Source organism: Fragaria vesca, linkage group LG1, assembly GCF_000184155.1.
Source record: "Fragaria vesca subsp. vesca linkage group LG1, FraVesHawaii_1.0, whole genome shotgun sequence".
Lineage (NCBI taxonomy): Eukaryota > Viridiplantae > Streptophyta > Magnoliopsida > Rosales > Rosaceae > Fragaria > Fragaria vesca.
The window spans coordinates 3068242-3083447 of record NC_020491.1 but is presented as its reverse complement, the minus strand read 5'-3'; the positions used below and the strand labels follow the sequence as shown (position 1 = coordinate 3083447).

The 15206-nt window shown below is 37.0% G+C and overlaps 2 protein-coding genes across 2 annotated transcripts; one reads left to right on the top strand and one right to left on the bottom strand.

Annotated features, from left to right (window-relative positions):
• The first annotated feature begins 4294 nt into the window (after nucleotides 1-4294).
• On the top strand, nucleotides 4295-5233 carry LOC101292625 (polygalacturonase-like). Its single transcript, XM_004287257.1, has 2 exons — nucleotides 4295-4605; nucleotides 4722-5233. Exons 1-2 carry the CDS (start codon nucleotides 4545-4547, stop codon nucleotides 4979-4981), a joined length of 321 nt encoding a protein of 106 aa, XP_004287305.1. The 5' UTR covers nucleotides 4295-4544; the 3' UTR covers nucleotides 4982-5233.
• Nucleotides 5234-5384: 151 nt separating this feature from the next.
• LOC101292335 (CBL-interacting serine/threonine-protein kinase 24-like) lies at nucleotides 5385-9945 on the bottom strand. Its single transcript, XM_004287256.1, has 15 exons — nucleotides 9784-9945; nucleotides 9418-9659; nucleotides 9224-9286; nucleotides 9054-9125; nucleotides 8863-8970; nucleotides 8679-8753; nucleotides 8499-8552; nucleotides 7780-7905; nucleotides 7419-7508; nucleotides 7044-7166; nucleotides 6792-6911; nucleotides 6285-6401; nucleotides 6003-6059; nucleotides 5819-5893; nucleotides 5385-5714 (listed from the first exon to the last, which is right to left on the bottom strand). The coding sequence occupies exons 2-15, from the start codon at nucleotides 9586-9588 to the stop codon at nucleotides 5619-5621; spliced, it is 1347 nt and encodes a 448-aa protein (XP_004287304.1). The 5' UTR covers nucleotides 9589-9659; nucleotides 9784-9945; the 3' UTR covers nucleotides 5385-5618.
• Nucleotides 9946-15206: the final 5261 nt, after the last annotated feature.

Genomic DNA, 15206 nt, shown 5'->3' with positions numbered 1-15206 from the left:
TCTCTCTCTCTCTCTCTCTCTCTCTCTCTCTGTCCCCGCAAGTTTGAGATTTTTTTTTTTTCTTGAAGATCCATTCCTCCTCACGATTGGGATTTTCAGGAAAAAGAAAAAATTCTTCTGGAGGTTTGTAGGTGCGCTACTATTACTATGCATTGCTGCAAGCATGACTTTTTGTTCAGTATCATATATCCTTAATTCCCAGCACTGCTTTACTTTGGATCCTTTACTTTTGGCGTTTGGTTTTTTTTTTTTTTGAATATAGGTTGTAATAATTGAAGAATCTGGTGAAGAAACTAACACTAGTTTGGAGCAATCGGCGACCAGCAACCCAGGCTAACGAATTTTCAATAACCCATCGTTTGAGAATTGAAATTTTCAGGCGGCGTCCTCCGCCTCTCTAGGCGTCCTCTGCATTCGAGAATGGAAGACTCTGTAGAAGAAACTAACACTTGTGTGCTCAACAATATCTTAGCTTTGATTAACTGAACTTTGAGTTCGTGTGTTGTGGCTCCAGTTTTAGGCTGTCACCATTTTAGTAAATGAAGCAATGAGTGCTTCTAATGTAGGTCTAATAGAGATTTAGCTCTTTGTTGATGAATCTTAGATGGGTTTTGTATGTTTTATGAATTACATTGTTGATGTTAAGGAAGAATTTGTTATTTGTTTATGTATGAGATGGATTGTGTCAACTGAATCAATGAAATGGTTGCTCTCACACAGATTTGCTACAACTTAGTTTCTGCAATGCTTGAGAGTTGAAACTTGTGTTGCTAGGCTTGACGAACTTTAATCTTCCTGTTTCTTACATTATAAAGTAGTGTACTCGTAATGATCTTACTTTTGCTAATCTAATGTCTATAGAACAGAGAAACTAAAATAAAAAACAAGAGCAAGCAATAGCAATTGTTCTTTTGCTAATCTAATGTCTACAGAACAGAGAAACTGAATAAAAACAAGAGCAAGTAATATCAATTGTTTGAGGACAGAGAGAGAGAGAGAGGTGTCGGTGTCGGTGTCGGAGAGAGGCCGTGCAGTCGCCGGAGAGAAGGAGTCCGATGTCGGCGGTTGATTGGCGGAGAGAGGCAGAACTTCAGGAACGAGAGAGAGAGAACGATGAGAAAGAAATATACTTTTGCTTTATGATAGACGATATGAGATTTTGAGGGTAAGAGAGAGAGATGAGTCGAGTATATAGGAAAATAGGTTTTGAGATAGGTTGGAGAGATCTCGACCATTGGTCGAAAATAAAAGGTCAAGATTGACTTATTAGGTAGTATTAAGAGACAATTGTTAGGAGAGAATCCGGATCCATTAGTATCACTGGTATTTTCTGTTTGCCCAACTAATAGAAAAGGTAGAAGTGAAAATTTTCTTTTTACCTTTTACAATTATGTAAATAGTTGACTCTGTTAAAAGAGTTGTGCATATGGTTATTTAGTTTAACATAGGCATATGTGGTTTAAGTAAAACTGCAATTGGAATTTGAAGAGTTGTGTAACGTGTGTGTGAGAGAGTTTATTTACCATATTGGAAATCTATTTAGTACTTTCTTTTCATTTAGGTTCTTGCCATGTTTATGGAACTTTGTTTTTCTTCCTTGGAGCACCATATTGTGGTTGTGTTGTTTATGAGTTTGGGTTCCTCTTACTTTTGGACTTTGGTGTGGTGGCAAGTGATTTAGATCAATCTGCCATGACAACCTTGTTTAGGGGTGGTTGTTCTTTTTCCCACCCGAAGTCCTAGTTACGCAGGTTTCTCCTTTCTTCATGAATTGTACTCTGCCATTACCAGTAGTTTGCTTATCTCTCATACATGAATACATAACTGGACATTGGTGATTAGATCTGTATTACAAGAATGCTTGGTTTTTAAACTATCCATTTGCCAAAAAAAAGTTCTGGTGGCAACAAGACCTTGGTTTTGCTGGTGTTGAGAAAACCTACTAGTAACTATCTAAACTAAATTCTAAAAGAAACAAAATTTGAGTAGTGAAGATAGGATAGCAGGGTCAAGGGTGTTGGAGTGGAAGATAGCAAGTAGGGTTAGGAAGATAGGAAGTCCTTCTAGTGAGGACCTTTAAGTTGAGGACTTAGTGAGAACTTTTCGGTTTATGATTTAAAATACCTATTTTTCGATCACATCTTGGCATCTCATCCGTTTAATTTTTAGGTTTATATATGTAGATCAACTCTACAAATTTTCAGTCAAATCGGTGATCGGTAAGGTAACAAACTAGATCAAATGAATGAACGAACCAAATATGTTAAACATGAACCGTTCAAGTTCATAATTGGTAAATCACACTTATGAATGTCTTAACGATTTTCAATATGACTGAAAATTTACAAAAATGATCTACTCATAAATACCTATAAACTGAACGGTCAAGATGTGGATATAAGATCGAAATGTGGGATAAGCCAAAAAATCCTCACCAAGTCCTCAACTTAAGGGTCTTTATTAGAAGAGTTCCCATATATACTCAAATAATGGTGAGAGAGAAATTCTCTGCTGTAATAACTATCTATACTAAAATCTGAAGCCCACAATTGTTTTGGGTAGAGAAAATGTGACAGCGGGCCAAGGGTGATGGTTGTTGGACATATCAAGTAGGGTTAGGAAGGTATACTGAAATAATGGTAATAGCAACCAAATGCAGAAGTTAGATGGCAATGAGATGAAACTTGCATCAAAGGGTGTATGTTGTTTACAGAGAGGACTTGGGTGTTTGATTGAGGTGGGAGAAAATGTCAGGGTGATGCAACTGTTGCTACCACTGAAAGCAGTAACAGTAAGGCCTTTGAATTTAACTGTTGCTACCGCTGAAAGCAGTAACAGTAAGGCCTTTGAATTTGATAGCGGATGGAAATGAGTGAACATTACGCAGAGCCATCTCTTCTGAATCTAAGGAGAGATGCATATATGGCTCAGCAGCTACTGTTGATTGTGTTATCATGAATGAATTGACCATTTGTCCATATATATAACAGTGTCCTATGAATTGTGGCAAATGTCCACCATGCAAAGGCTAACGTCCTAGACTCCTAGACTACAAGGGGGACTGGTAGCGCACTAATGTTGTCTCATCTCCATGTGGTTTTTCTGAGCCATGTTACAACTGTCCCTGGGGTACAGATTCTCTTCCCCCTCCAATTTCAACCATGTCATTCTTATGATCTTACCCAGAAAAAGAGAAACTTAAGCTGCAATTAGAAAAGTAAAGTGATAGTACCAGTTTATCTGACTAATTGTAATGCAGCTGTACTGGAATTTTCACCCAGATGTTGTGATAGGTTGTGGATGGAGTTTACATGATTTTAGCTATTCACAATTTCTCATCATACACGACTGTGACACATATAATACATATATATACACTTGCACAAATTAAATGACAGTTTGAAACATAATTTTTTGTGTCCTGTACTAGTTCATGAGAGAGTGAGGTATTAGAAGGAATTAAAGCATTGCATTATCAAATGAAGATTAGACAGCAAAATGTTGATTATATATCTAAACTATCCTGTGGACATGTGGATGTGGGCTGATTTAGTAATAGAAATGGAATTCAAGGTCACTTTACCTTTCTTTGGTTAGGGTGATTATACATTTATGCATTAGATTTTCATCAAAGCGGCTCATGGAAGTAGTTTCTAGTAAGTCTAATTTCATATGAAATGTAGTTCATGTATCACAACAACCTAAAATCAAAGTGATTCAAATACCATGTATTAACTATTCTTTGTATGATTACCATGATCATGATTAAGCAAATTGTTCGTTCACTACCTGGGCAGAGTAATACTAATACACAGTCGAATAACAAAAATATAAACTCTCTCCTCGACAGAAAGAGCAGAAAGAGGCATCTCTTGTTGTCCTGGAAGCATGGGCTGTTTAAAAGAAGAGTCATGGGTTCTATTCCAAAGTACAAAATTCCCTCCCTCGTCAAATTGATCACAGTGAATTTTAGTAATCATTCCGATTAAGACAATCTCGAACCACAGTTGATCATGCTCATTACCTAGGCTTAGTGTTTACTGCGAGATTTGAGCTGCTGTATAGCATATTCCAATCACGTAAAGATACAAAGATGACACTTCAAATCATACAGAAAAGAGTGGAAGACCATATGTGGTTTATAGAAAAACAAAAGCAGAGTGGAATAATTGAACAGGTAAAAGCTGTGGCTTTGTATGGTGACAAAGTACAGAGACAGCAATCTCTATCCAATAATGTCAAGTTTGCAATATAAAAATCAGGTCAGCAAAGAAACGATTCAAAAAAGCAGAAGCAAAACTTGTAAACTTTAAGTCACTCAAACAGAAACCACAAGAGTCAGATATAACTGACAGTTTATAGCTCCCAAAAGAAAAAGCTTCAAAACCCAGAAGACATTCAAGTCCAGCGACCCTCTTATTAAACTACTGTGAGTCTTGGATTCACTGCATTACTCATCACAAGCCACACAAGCAAGCTCATCAGGCATCATCAAGACCAAAGGTCCAAAGCCATAGCTGATCTCAAGGTTTGCTAGACTGGTAATGATGGCTGCTGTTCTGATGATGCTCATCTTCTCTCTCACATTCCTTTCTTCCAATTCAGGTAACTGAAACAACCCCCATTTTAGTCTAAACATGTTTGCTAATGTCCACCTTGGTATCTCTAAATTAAACCTTTTATATTTCTTTCTTTCTTTTTCTGGGATTTTATTTCTATAGGTGAGCCAATGTTGCCAAGAGATGAGCATGGTGATCATGAGCAGCAGTTGAAGAATGAAATGAAGATGGCATTAGGTTCGAGGCCGCCGCGGTGTGTTAACAAGTGCATGAGTTGCAGGCCTTGTACAGCCACACTTGTGGTTCCTCCACACCACAAGAGGAACAATCTCAAGGCCACACCATTTCACTATGAGGGAGATGAGACCTATTATCTTCTCTCATGGAAATGCAGATGCAGGAATAAGCTGTTCCAACCATGAATGATGATTTTGGCTTCAATTATAGACCTATGATCATGTGTGTTGCTATATTTGTATGTACTTATTGGTAGCAGCTATGAGCGGATATCATATTATAGATCACCCCCCTTTACATAGTTTGAATCTAAAAAGTCAGTTCATGGATTTGTCTTCATAAGTGAGAATAATGTGTCCCACCCATGGAGAAACTCTCTCGGTTTGTATTTACAGAAGGTTTTCTCTATATATATGGCTACTTTGCTGTTCCCTTGTAAATGTTTTTAGTTTCTGGGTTCGGAAGTGGTTCTACAGTAATATGACTCGAACGATGAACAGATAGTGTCATCATTTCAAATTTTCAATTGGATGCTAGGTGATGTTCATAGATATCCAAAGTCATGAAAGTGCTGTGAAGAAAGCTTGGGGTCGTGGAAAGCTATGACTATATTGCTGGATTAAGTGAACAATCTTTATGATAATATACATTCTGGGAAGAACTTCCGCATACTAAATACAAGGTAACGAGTACTTGCGGTTGCGGATATTTACTACAACATTCCTGGTAGACCAAAACTTTACAAGTATAGTGGATTAAAGGACACACTAGCTAGTATATGACTCGAGGGGAATTGCCTCGTCACACCCAAGGAATTATGGATCAGCAAGTCGTCGTTCTAAGTATATTGGAACTGGCCATACCGTCTTTTGGTTTCCATATAATGTCATCTAACTTGGCGCAGAAATTTTTGTAAAACTGCAAAACAGATCCACAGGCATTCACAATGTAGTGTAAGGGGGAGAAACAATGTAAGAATCTTTTGAGTTCATGAATCTGAATAATCAGAGTAGGAATCTGACCTTGTGATATTCAAGAGTATCACCAGCTGCCTTTCGAACATCTACCATGAAAAGGGATGGTGCAACTTCGAAAATCTACATGAGGTAGGATAACGACCATGTTAAACAACGGCGGAATCAATTCAAGGCTTCCTCTGGAAAGATACTTAAAGTATGAAATATGCATGCAGATAACGCTTAATACCTCAAGGACAACTGCAAATTGTCCAGCCTTATTTGCAGATATCCCTTCAAGTCTTGTCTGATGCAAAATTAAAAACTACATTAGAACACGTCTTATAAAAGTTGATATAGATTTAAACAACTTTCAGGTAGCGCCATATGTAATACATATTGGCTTTCAGTACACAACAAGGTACTCAAACCAGTTATACTACAACCTCAAATCCTCTCATTAGTCATCGTATAAGATTCGGGAAGATGGATTATATACACTAATAAGTAATGGTAAAATTACAAAACATACCTTGAAATTACGTGTATGGACCTTGAGACTCATTGATTCTGCAACAGCTTCTACATTTGAAATTATAACTTTAGCTGGTTTGCGGGATACAAAACGAGTTTGTCTTTTTATATAATCCTGCAGGAGAAGAGACTTTAGAGAAAGAGAATTCCAGTACGGATAGATTTTGCAACACTACATCATCACATTTCTTGCATGTTTTTGGGAATCAACCTATACTATAGGTCCTATAGAGAGCTTTTACTAAACTATGTGAGCAACGCAGACAAACCAGAAAAAGAGAGATCCGATAAATCTGCAGGAATACAAAGAAACAATTCTTTGTACTTCTAACAGAGAAGTAACATTTTTCTATAAAAAGGCAAGTTACAGAGAAGCAAAATGTGATCATTCAAACTTTCTACTAAAAGAGTAAGTTACAGATGTACTTGTGGAACTATGAAACAATATCCGGCAAGGGTCATTCTCAGAGATATATGCAGACAGACGTAAAGTATACGACTATACCTGTCTCCTGTCAAACAGAGCAGATAAATTTAGCCCTTGGGAGAGGGTAATCATCTCAAATGCATTCATTAATAAAGGACCGCTGTCTTTATTATCTGTTCTTTCTTCTGCATATTGGTCCTGTGAAATACCAACAGTTGACACAGACTGCCTTACTTAGCAATCTAAATAGATTTTAAAATGCATAAATAATGCCAATTACAAAGTTCCTCAAAGAAAATGGAGTAGAACAAAAGAAAAAGGCCAACCAACCTCAATGTCCTCAAAGACTGCACGAACATCATCTAAACTGACTTCCTCATCTTCTCTATATTCAACAGGCGCATAATTTTTTCTAAACCATGGATCCTTTCTGATTTCTTCAATCCGAAAACGCTGCATTAGCAAGAGAACTAGTTAAGAAAGCAAAGGGAAACCATAACCCTGACTCCGCAATGCAGATATGGTTTTCGTAGTCCTTTTTCTTCTTTCACAATTGACATTATAACTAAGTTGGCTATAATATTTGAATAATCATTATGATTTTCCCCAAACAAAATATATATGATATGAAATTACTAGTATAGACCTTAACATCAGTTGGCACAGACAATACTCAAATTGCATATGGTGAAAGAATATACTCACAGTTTTAGGATTGGGATCAAGTATTTTATGTATTAATGAATTTGCCCCTGGAGAGAACCAAAACGGGCAGGAGAACTCTGCTGCGTTAATCTACAGACAAGACAAAAGAAGAGTTAAAACTATATTAAATATTATAATTATGATAGTCTACACAGAAAGATTTGTTCGAGTGATGGTGAGGTGTGAAGATTCTCCAATGGATGCTATATGCATAAAAGTGATCCTGAAGTCTATATAAAGCGACTCAGAAGGGAAAAAAGAGACGGGGGAAAGAAGGAAGTTCCCTTGTGCTAGGCATGGTGTGCAATTCCAAATTTATATGCATTCCTTATGCATATTAATTCCAGTAAGTTCAACATACCTTTTTATATAAGGCAGCAAGGTTTGCCTCATCAAATGGGAGGTATCCAGCCATAAGAACATAAAGGATGACCCCACACGACCAAACATCAGCAGCTGCACCATCATAACCTTTACTGCCCAGCACCTGTTTGCCAATGATACATAATCAGCATTATATTAGTTTTGTCTTCCCCTCCCTCCCTCCATTTCTCACACATTCAGCATAATTTAAAGGGAAGCAAAGAAGAACTTTGTCTTTAAAGGTGAACGGCTTTGATGTTAGGAAAATATATATAACTTGTGAGACAACAAAGAAACTCTAGAAAGTCATAGATGTGTGTTGCATAACCAATCATGATAACATGGTTGTAACTGGAAATTAAATTTTGCTCTGTAAAGCTATCTATGAGCTGTAAAGATGTCAGCTAGGAAACTAGGAAGTGTAAATACATACATGTCCAAGTAACCTTAATTTGGTGAGAAACAATAATTTAATAAAGAAGAAGCAACCTAGACTCCTAGATCCACAATGAGTAAGACGTCCAAAGAATGTTCTCTCCTTACTACGCCTCCAACTCCTTAGGCCAGGGTATTGAGACAATATTATCTAGCCTCCTGTATTTCCTCTCTTCCACCTGATTTCTATAATTACTGTTTTTGGCTATAATCTAAGAAACATCATTTCCATCTTATCATTTTTTGTGGTAAATGCAGCATCAAAATGTGTAAAAGATCTACCTCAGGGGCGACATAGTTTGGGGTTCCACATGTTGTGAAAAGAAGACCATCCCCCTGCTCAGGATATAGGCAAAACAGGAACGCCAATGAGAGATTAAAAAGGATAAAGAAATAAGAGCATGTGCATCAAAGTAACTTCTCATATGTTGTTGAATGCAAACAGAATTAGATAAGGCTTACTTGCTGGGGCAATGCACTCAGTCCAAAATCAGAAACTTTCAAATTTCCATAAGCATCAAGGAGAAGATTTTCAGGCTGTAAACGCAAATCACAAGGAAAGCAAAGAGCGAATCAGTAATCAACCACTTCCGCAAAATCACAGAACCAAGTGAAAATTACTGACAAACTGAATGTTGAGTTGCACCTTCAGGTCTCTATGGTAAACACCCTTGCTGTGACAATGAGACACCGCATCTATAAGCTGCTGAAAGTATTTCCTTGATTCATTTTCACGAAGCTTTCCTTGATGGACCTATGAATCAAAACAAATCGTCACAAGTCTCAGTCAGTAGTGAATTAGCCACGATGAAGGTCCCAAATTTGAAGAAACCTCACAATTTTGTCAAACAACTCTCCTCCAGTTACAAACTCGAGAATTATATATATCTTAGTCCGGCCAGCCAAAACCTAGAATTTCAGAGCAATAAAACACTCATTTCAGCTGCGATGACAACAACAACAACATACATCAGCTTCAAAACATATTACGAAATCGGGGAGATTACCTCATGCAACCTCACTATATTAGGATGCCTGACAATCTTCATTATCGAAATCTCTCTCTTAATCTGAAAACACACAATTCATCACACCTATATAAACATCTTATTAAAACAACAACTACTGTAGCTTGAACTCAAACCGATTCCGAATTCGATACCGCATTAAATTAGAGCAAGATAATGGAGAAAGTGAGTACCTGATCAACCATTCTGTGCTTGAGAATGGTGCTTTTAGCCAAGACCTTCATGGCAACACTCTCGCCGGTCTCGGCGTTCCTGGCGAACTTGACCTTGGCGAAGGTTCCTTCGCCGATCGTTCGCCCAACCTCATACTTGCCTACATTTCTGGTCACCTTCTTCTTCATCATCGTCTTTCCTAATCTCTCATTGACCTCCGAAGCTCAAAAAAGCTCCCAAACCTCAAGAAGCTTCAATTTCACTGCGAAAAAACGGAGGAATCAAGCAACCGAAAGACGAAGGAATCGGAAACCGGCGATCGCAGAGGCCGAATCGGCGATTGAAACGGAAAGAGAATATCGAGAGCATAAGGCCGTGATACTTACCGGGAAATGCGAATATTCCGGTCGCCGGAGAAGCGAGGCACGTGCGAAGGGGAACCTTCTGAAGCCGGAGTGAGGTGATTCTAGGGGTCTCTGGGCTCCGACGAAGCTGTGAAGCTCTAGATGGGAAGAGAGAGGTGAAGAGAAAGTCCAAATTTAAGCGCTGAAATTTTGTGATAGCCTCCAGATGACGTGACGGGTCGTTTATCTTCCTATATTATTTTGCGTAACGCTGTAAATAATAGTATTATTGGTAATAATATTTCATAAATTTAGATGCTGAGTGAAACTTTGTTAGTATGATCAGCATATTCACATGGTCTGTAACTCGATGCATATATAGAAATTATGTTCAGCTCCTAAATGATTTTTATATAACCCTTTCTTTTAAGTCGATTTACATCTAAAAATGAACGAATAAAGTTAATAAAAACCGAGACATGTCACATGTGTTATCTTTGTTTCAACATTAGCTTTGTTTCATTTCAATTTTATGAAAAAACAACACCACGCTTGTTTGTCGATGACTTTAAAGACATTAGTTATTTTGTACATGTGTTAGCTTTGTATCAAAGTTAGCTTTGTTTCATTTCAATTTTAACAACACCACGCTTGTTTGTTGATGACTTTGAAAACATTAGTTACTTTATACTAGTTTTGGAAATTTGATAGAACTAATATGGTAATATGTGCATGAGACCTACTTTGTGGATATGACATCCACATCATGGTCGATTTGTTAGGAATCTTGCTGCTGTACTCTTCACTTTTCAATTTTTGGGTATACTTTTCTTGTGCATGTGCATAGTAAAGGATATATAATAAGCCAATTTTAAAAGGAACAGTGGAACACTAACAAGACGAGGGTGTAAAAACTATGAACTAGTTTTCAATTTGGGTTAATGGCCCAGGATCATGGTTCTTGCTCATCAGAGTTCGGTTGCTTGGCGTCCGCGTCAATGTTTCTTGATTACTTTTCCGATTTCACTCTAAGGTTTGCAACATTGAAGTTGTTTAGGTATGTTCTTAGGTAGTTTTACATGGTTACCATTTTACATGCCCATCGCGGACAGATCGTGTTTATATTATACTCAAACATCTATTCAATATAATAATAATGATTGACGTCCTTGATAAAAAAAATAAAAAAATAACTTTTATTCGTCTGGTTATGCTTCGTATCAAACCTAACAAAATAAATGAACTCATAATTTATACCTATAACAAGCTTTTAAAAGGCCCTGCCTAAAACCACCTAGGCTCTAGGCTGCAACAAGCCGCTTCGCTTTTCTTCTAACAAAATAAATGAACTCATAATTTATACCTATAACAAGCTTCTAAAAGGCCCTGCCTAAAACCACTTAGGCTCTAGGCTGCAACAAGTCGCCAAGTTTTTCTTCTAGGCCTTTGTGTCAAGTTGTGGGCGATTAAGCGGCCACTTAGCCCGCCTAGATATCACCTTGCTTACCTAGGCTGCTAAGCTCTCTGGCTAATTTTGTTTTCTTTTTGTGGTGGGATTGTTATATTATGGGAAGTACGAAAGTATAAGAGTTAATGGTGTGTTTAAAATATGTGTATATGTTTATTGTTGTTGTTACTGCTCACTTTTAGGAAAGTTATACTAAATTTTAGCTATAATTTATTTTATAAATGGGTATGACTAGATTTATGTTGAATAATTTATCCATATTTGACCGTTTTCAAATATTAAATTGTATAAAATATATATTATTAATTAATAAATCTTAAAAAATACAAATCGTCTAATCTCCGCCTAATCCTCGCCTAGGCTGTTCAGGCTCTAGGTTGCGGGTTATCGCCCGCCTACTACCTAGCGTATTTTAGAACATTGCCTATAACGTTTTCTAGCCATGCATAGTCAACATAACCAGGCTGAAAATGAAATACAACCACGATATATCTAATGGTGGCATTAATGTATTTGTGAGAAAATATTTTTGTATATTTTGACTTGTGAGATATTGTCGGTTAATCTTTGTGTAGAGAAAATCTTACGTGCGACAGCCGCACCACGTGTCATGTGCAACCCACCAGTCGCACAGCGACACGTGGTTGTTTTTTTTTTTTTCCGCAGCTCTTCTTCCTTCCTTCCTCTCTCTTCTTCGACGAAACCGATCCCCTCTGATCAAAACATATCAGGTCCCTTTGCCCAGCCACCGCCTGGAACCCCCACCGCCGCCTCGCTCCACCATAAGGCGAGGTGAGAAAAAGCTTCCTCCACCAACCTGTGCAAATCACGCCTCCACCAAGAGAGAGGAAGGAAGGAAGAAGAAGAAGAAGAGTTGTGAAAAAGCTTCGCCGGAGGGGATCGGTTTTGCCGAAGAAGAGAGAGGAAGAAAGAAGAAGCTTTGCCAAAGAAAGGAAGAAGAAGATCCACCGGAGAAAAAAGGAAGAAGAAGAAGAAGACAGGTGTAAAAAAATAAAAAATAAAATACGTGTCAAAAGATGATTGGGTGCGCATGTGTCAGGTGGTGCGGTTGCACCTAAGAATTTCTCATATATTTTGTATTCGAATATTTAACTTATAGTTTTTTTCCCCCTTTTGTCGACCATTTCAATATATTGTATGGTTTGTATTGCGTTTGAAAATGAGTACCATGATGATTTCATATATACATAATGACATGTACCTCAATCTAGGATAGTCAAGTGTATATCATATATATTGTGCATAGTTTACACATCGGAACACATCTAGGAGCCTAGGACGTAACTTGATTACTTGAACGATCCATCTTATCGATCAATCAAGAACTAATATCTATTGTTTGCTCGACCAAGTCAGATTAAGAAAACAACCAAAAAAGTCAAATTGAACAAGTTAATTAGGAGGACTATATATATATCGACCTACGAGGCTATGACACCTAATCGAGCCTATCCTAAATTCCTAATCGATTTAAGCTTCCAACTTGTGAGACTAAATTTATGTAAACAGAAGATGAGGATTATAATTAAGCCGGAGATGGATCCATTTGAAGCAATTAGTTTTATATTCTTTTGTACATGGTGTGCTCGGATGTCGTTCTTTATATAATTACGAGTCAAGTCGAAATTAAGACACGTTTCGTTTCGTGTGTTAAGTTCAGTATTAGTATATACGTAAACTTGTCTAATCAAACGATGAGATTGAAATCAATCTGATGTTTTGTTGGATTTGTGACATTTCTCCAGCAAAAACATAAAAACAAAACCTAATTTTGTGGCTATTAGGGGTAGGAACCTAATCAGATCCTTATTGGACTGGGGAGTCTACATTATTAGCTTTGAGCCACATTTCCCTATTGTTTGCTTTCGAAAAATTGGGCCTGGTTTCTGTTATGGATCATGTTGGGGATCAAAATAATAACAATTCGTTCAAGATTGCGCTCAAATCGACGTTTTTAGAATTCACGAAAACTCAAGTCTTTGTTAATCTTGACACCAACGACATTGATATTTTTTTTTTTTTATCGGCTCATCGTCAAATCTGAAGTCATTATCCACACCAACCTTTTGTTATAATATATGGCAGAATGGCAGGGTAAACCTCTCGGATTGGAAGGAAGCAAAAAAATTCCCCTTTGTTAGATGTTAGGGTTTATCGATTTCGCATCTTTGTTTTGTTTTTCACATTATGAGATCAAACCCAGCACATGGTTTTCCTCATCAAAAATTTCCCTTATTCTTTGGATGCAACCGAGAAACTGCGGGTGATGCTGATAGAAGACCATGAAGAGCATCGTGAGCCAACAAGAACTTTTATAAGATAAGATGGAGGAACAAACTAACCAAAGAAACACAAAAGATAATGTAGGACAAACCTTAAATGGGCAGCTAGTGCATTATTGAAATCTAAATTTTAGGAATGCAGATGAATAAGATTCTCATCAAGTCGATTTCCTCAATTTTGTTGGATGATCTCATTGGATAGATATTGATCTTCTCAAATGGCGCCCATGGAATATATAGAGCTAGAATACATGAGCTGAAGTTGAGGTTAATATGCTAATCAACAGTGTAATGTTATAAAACATGTGGTTGTCTCAGTTAAGCTTGAACTATAGTCTTCTTGAGACTTACACCTCAATGCCCACAGCTGTGTATGAAATCTCCTTCACATAACCTAGAGAGTAACTCTCATAACACTCTCTCTCACTCAATTTATTTGCTTTAACGCTTTAAATCTCTTTCAATCTTATACTATAATTGAAGCTACATCCAATCTACAACAGGGTTTAAAAAAATCTCTCACTATCTTTGCTGTTTAGGATCCACTCTCTTCATTGGTCTACTGTTTCCTGGAGCTTTGCAACTGGCCGGAATACTCTTTTAACGTTTGTTTGGTTTCAACTTTCCAACAGAGTCAAGTGTAGAGTTTATACCCTACCACCCTTATCTTTGGACTTCGTCATTATCGAATAGTAATCTATCATAATCTTAACTGTGGTTTTCCAGTACTCTATCTGATATGCTATTTATCTGAGGGCCGGTTGTTGGGCACCTCTCATTCTGTGGGAGAGAACGTTGATTAATTTCCAGCATATATACAAATTAACGATAAGGTATGTAGTGGTGGTTTTGACCTAATTTAAACTTGTTAAGTTTTTCCCGAAAACACTATTCGAAAGCGAGGGTTTTCACTTTTCATCTTCACGGTTGATAACAACTAAGAACATCTCCAACAGCTTCCCTATTTTCTTGAAATTCTCCATTTTGGGGAATATATAGCTATTTTTAGGTCCAACAGCTTCCCCATCATATTCCCCAAAATGGGGATGAAGAAGAAAAAGAAGCCTTCATTCCCTAAATTTGCAGCAAAGTCTTCATTCCCCAAAATTAAATTCTTCACGTGCTCCAACGAATTTAAGACAACAATAAAATATTTTATTGGGTAGTTTATTGTTAAAATGAAATATTTAATATTTTTTGTTATAATTAATGATGATATATTATATTTTATTGTTATATTAAATGCTGCAATCTCCAAAATGGAGAAGCTGCTGGATTTTGATCATAATTTTTTTAGAGATTTTAGTTTTTGCTTCCCCATTTTAGAGAAATTTTGGGGAAGCTGTTGGAGATGCTCTAATGCAATTTGGTTTCATTTGCCAAATACATGGATCTGGGTGTCGGCAAACATGCAGGTTGAGCATGCAGATGCCATATAATTAAGTTTTTAAGAACCTCGTGTGTCTCGATACTCGATAGAATTAATCATCGTCTCGTGTGTATAAGACGGTGTGTGTATTATACATAAAGATTATACACTTTTTAAATAAATAAAGATATTTGGACATGATAATAATTGTATTTCTATGCAGTATATATACAATTATTATAATCTGATTTATAGAAGACGATACGATTGTCTAAGGTATATATACAACAAGACGATACGATTGTAGCCACTTGTGAGCAAGAAG

What these genes read in the sequence shown, in the direction of transcription:
- LOC101292335 (XM_004287256.1), bottom strand. Translation starts at nt 9,588, where the DNA reads ATGATGAAGAAGAAGGTGACCAGAAATGTAGGCAAGTATGAGGTTGGG. An exon ending in CAAACTATGTCGCCCCTGAG is followed by an intron (nt 7,906 to 8,498) that starts GTAGATCTTTTA and finishes ATTGGCAAACAG; the next exon opens with GTGCTGGGCAGTAAAGGTTA. An exon ending in CTCTGTTTGACAGGAGACAG is followed by an intron (nt 6,402 to 6,791) that starts GTATAGTCGTAT and finishes CTTCTCCTGCAG; the next exon opens with GATTATATAAAAAGACAAAC.
- LOC101292625 (XM_004287257.1), top strand. Translation starts at nt 4,545, where the DNA reads ATGATGGCTGCTGTTCTGATGATGCTCATCTTCTCTCTCACATTCCTT. An exon ending in ATTCCTTTCTTCCAATTCAG is followed by an intron (nt 4,606 to 4,721) that starts GTAACTGAAACA and finishes TTATTTCTATAG; the next exon opens with GTGAGCCAATGTTGCCAAGA.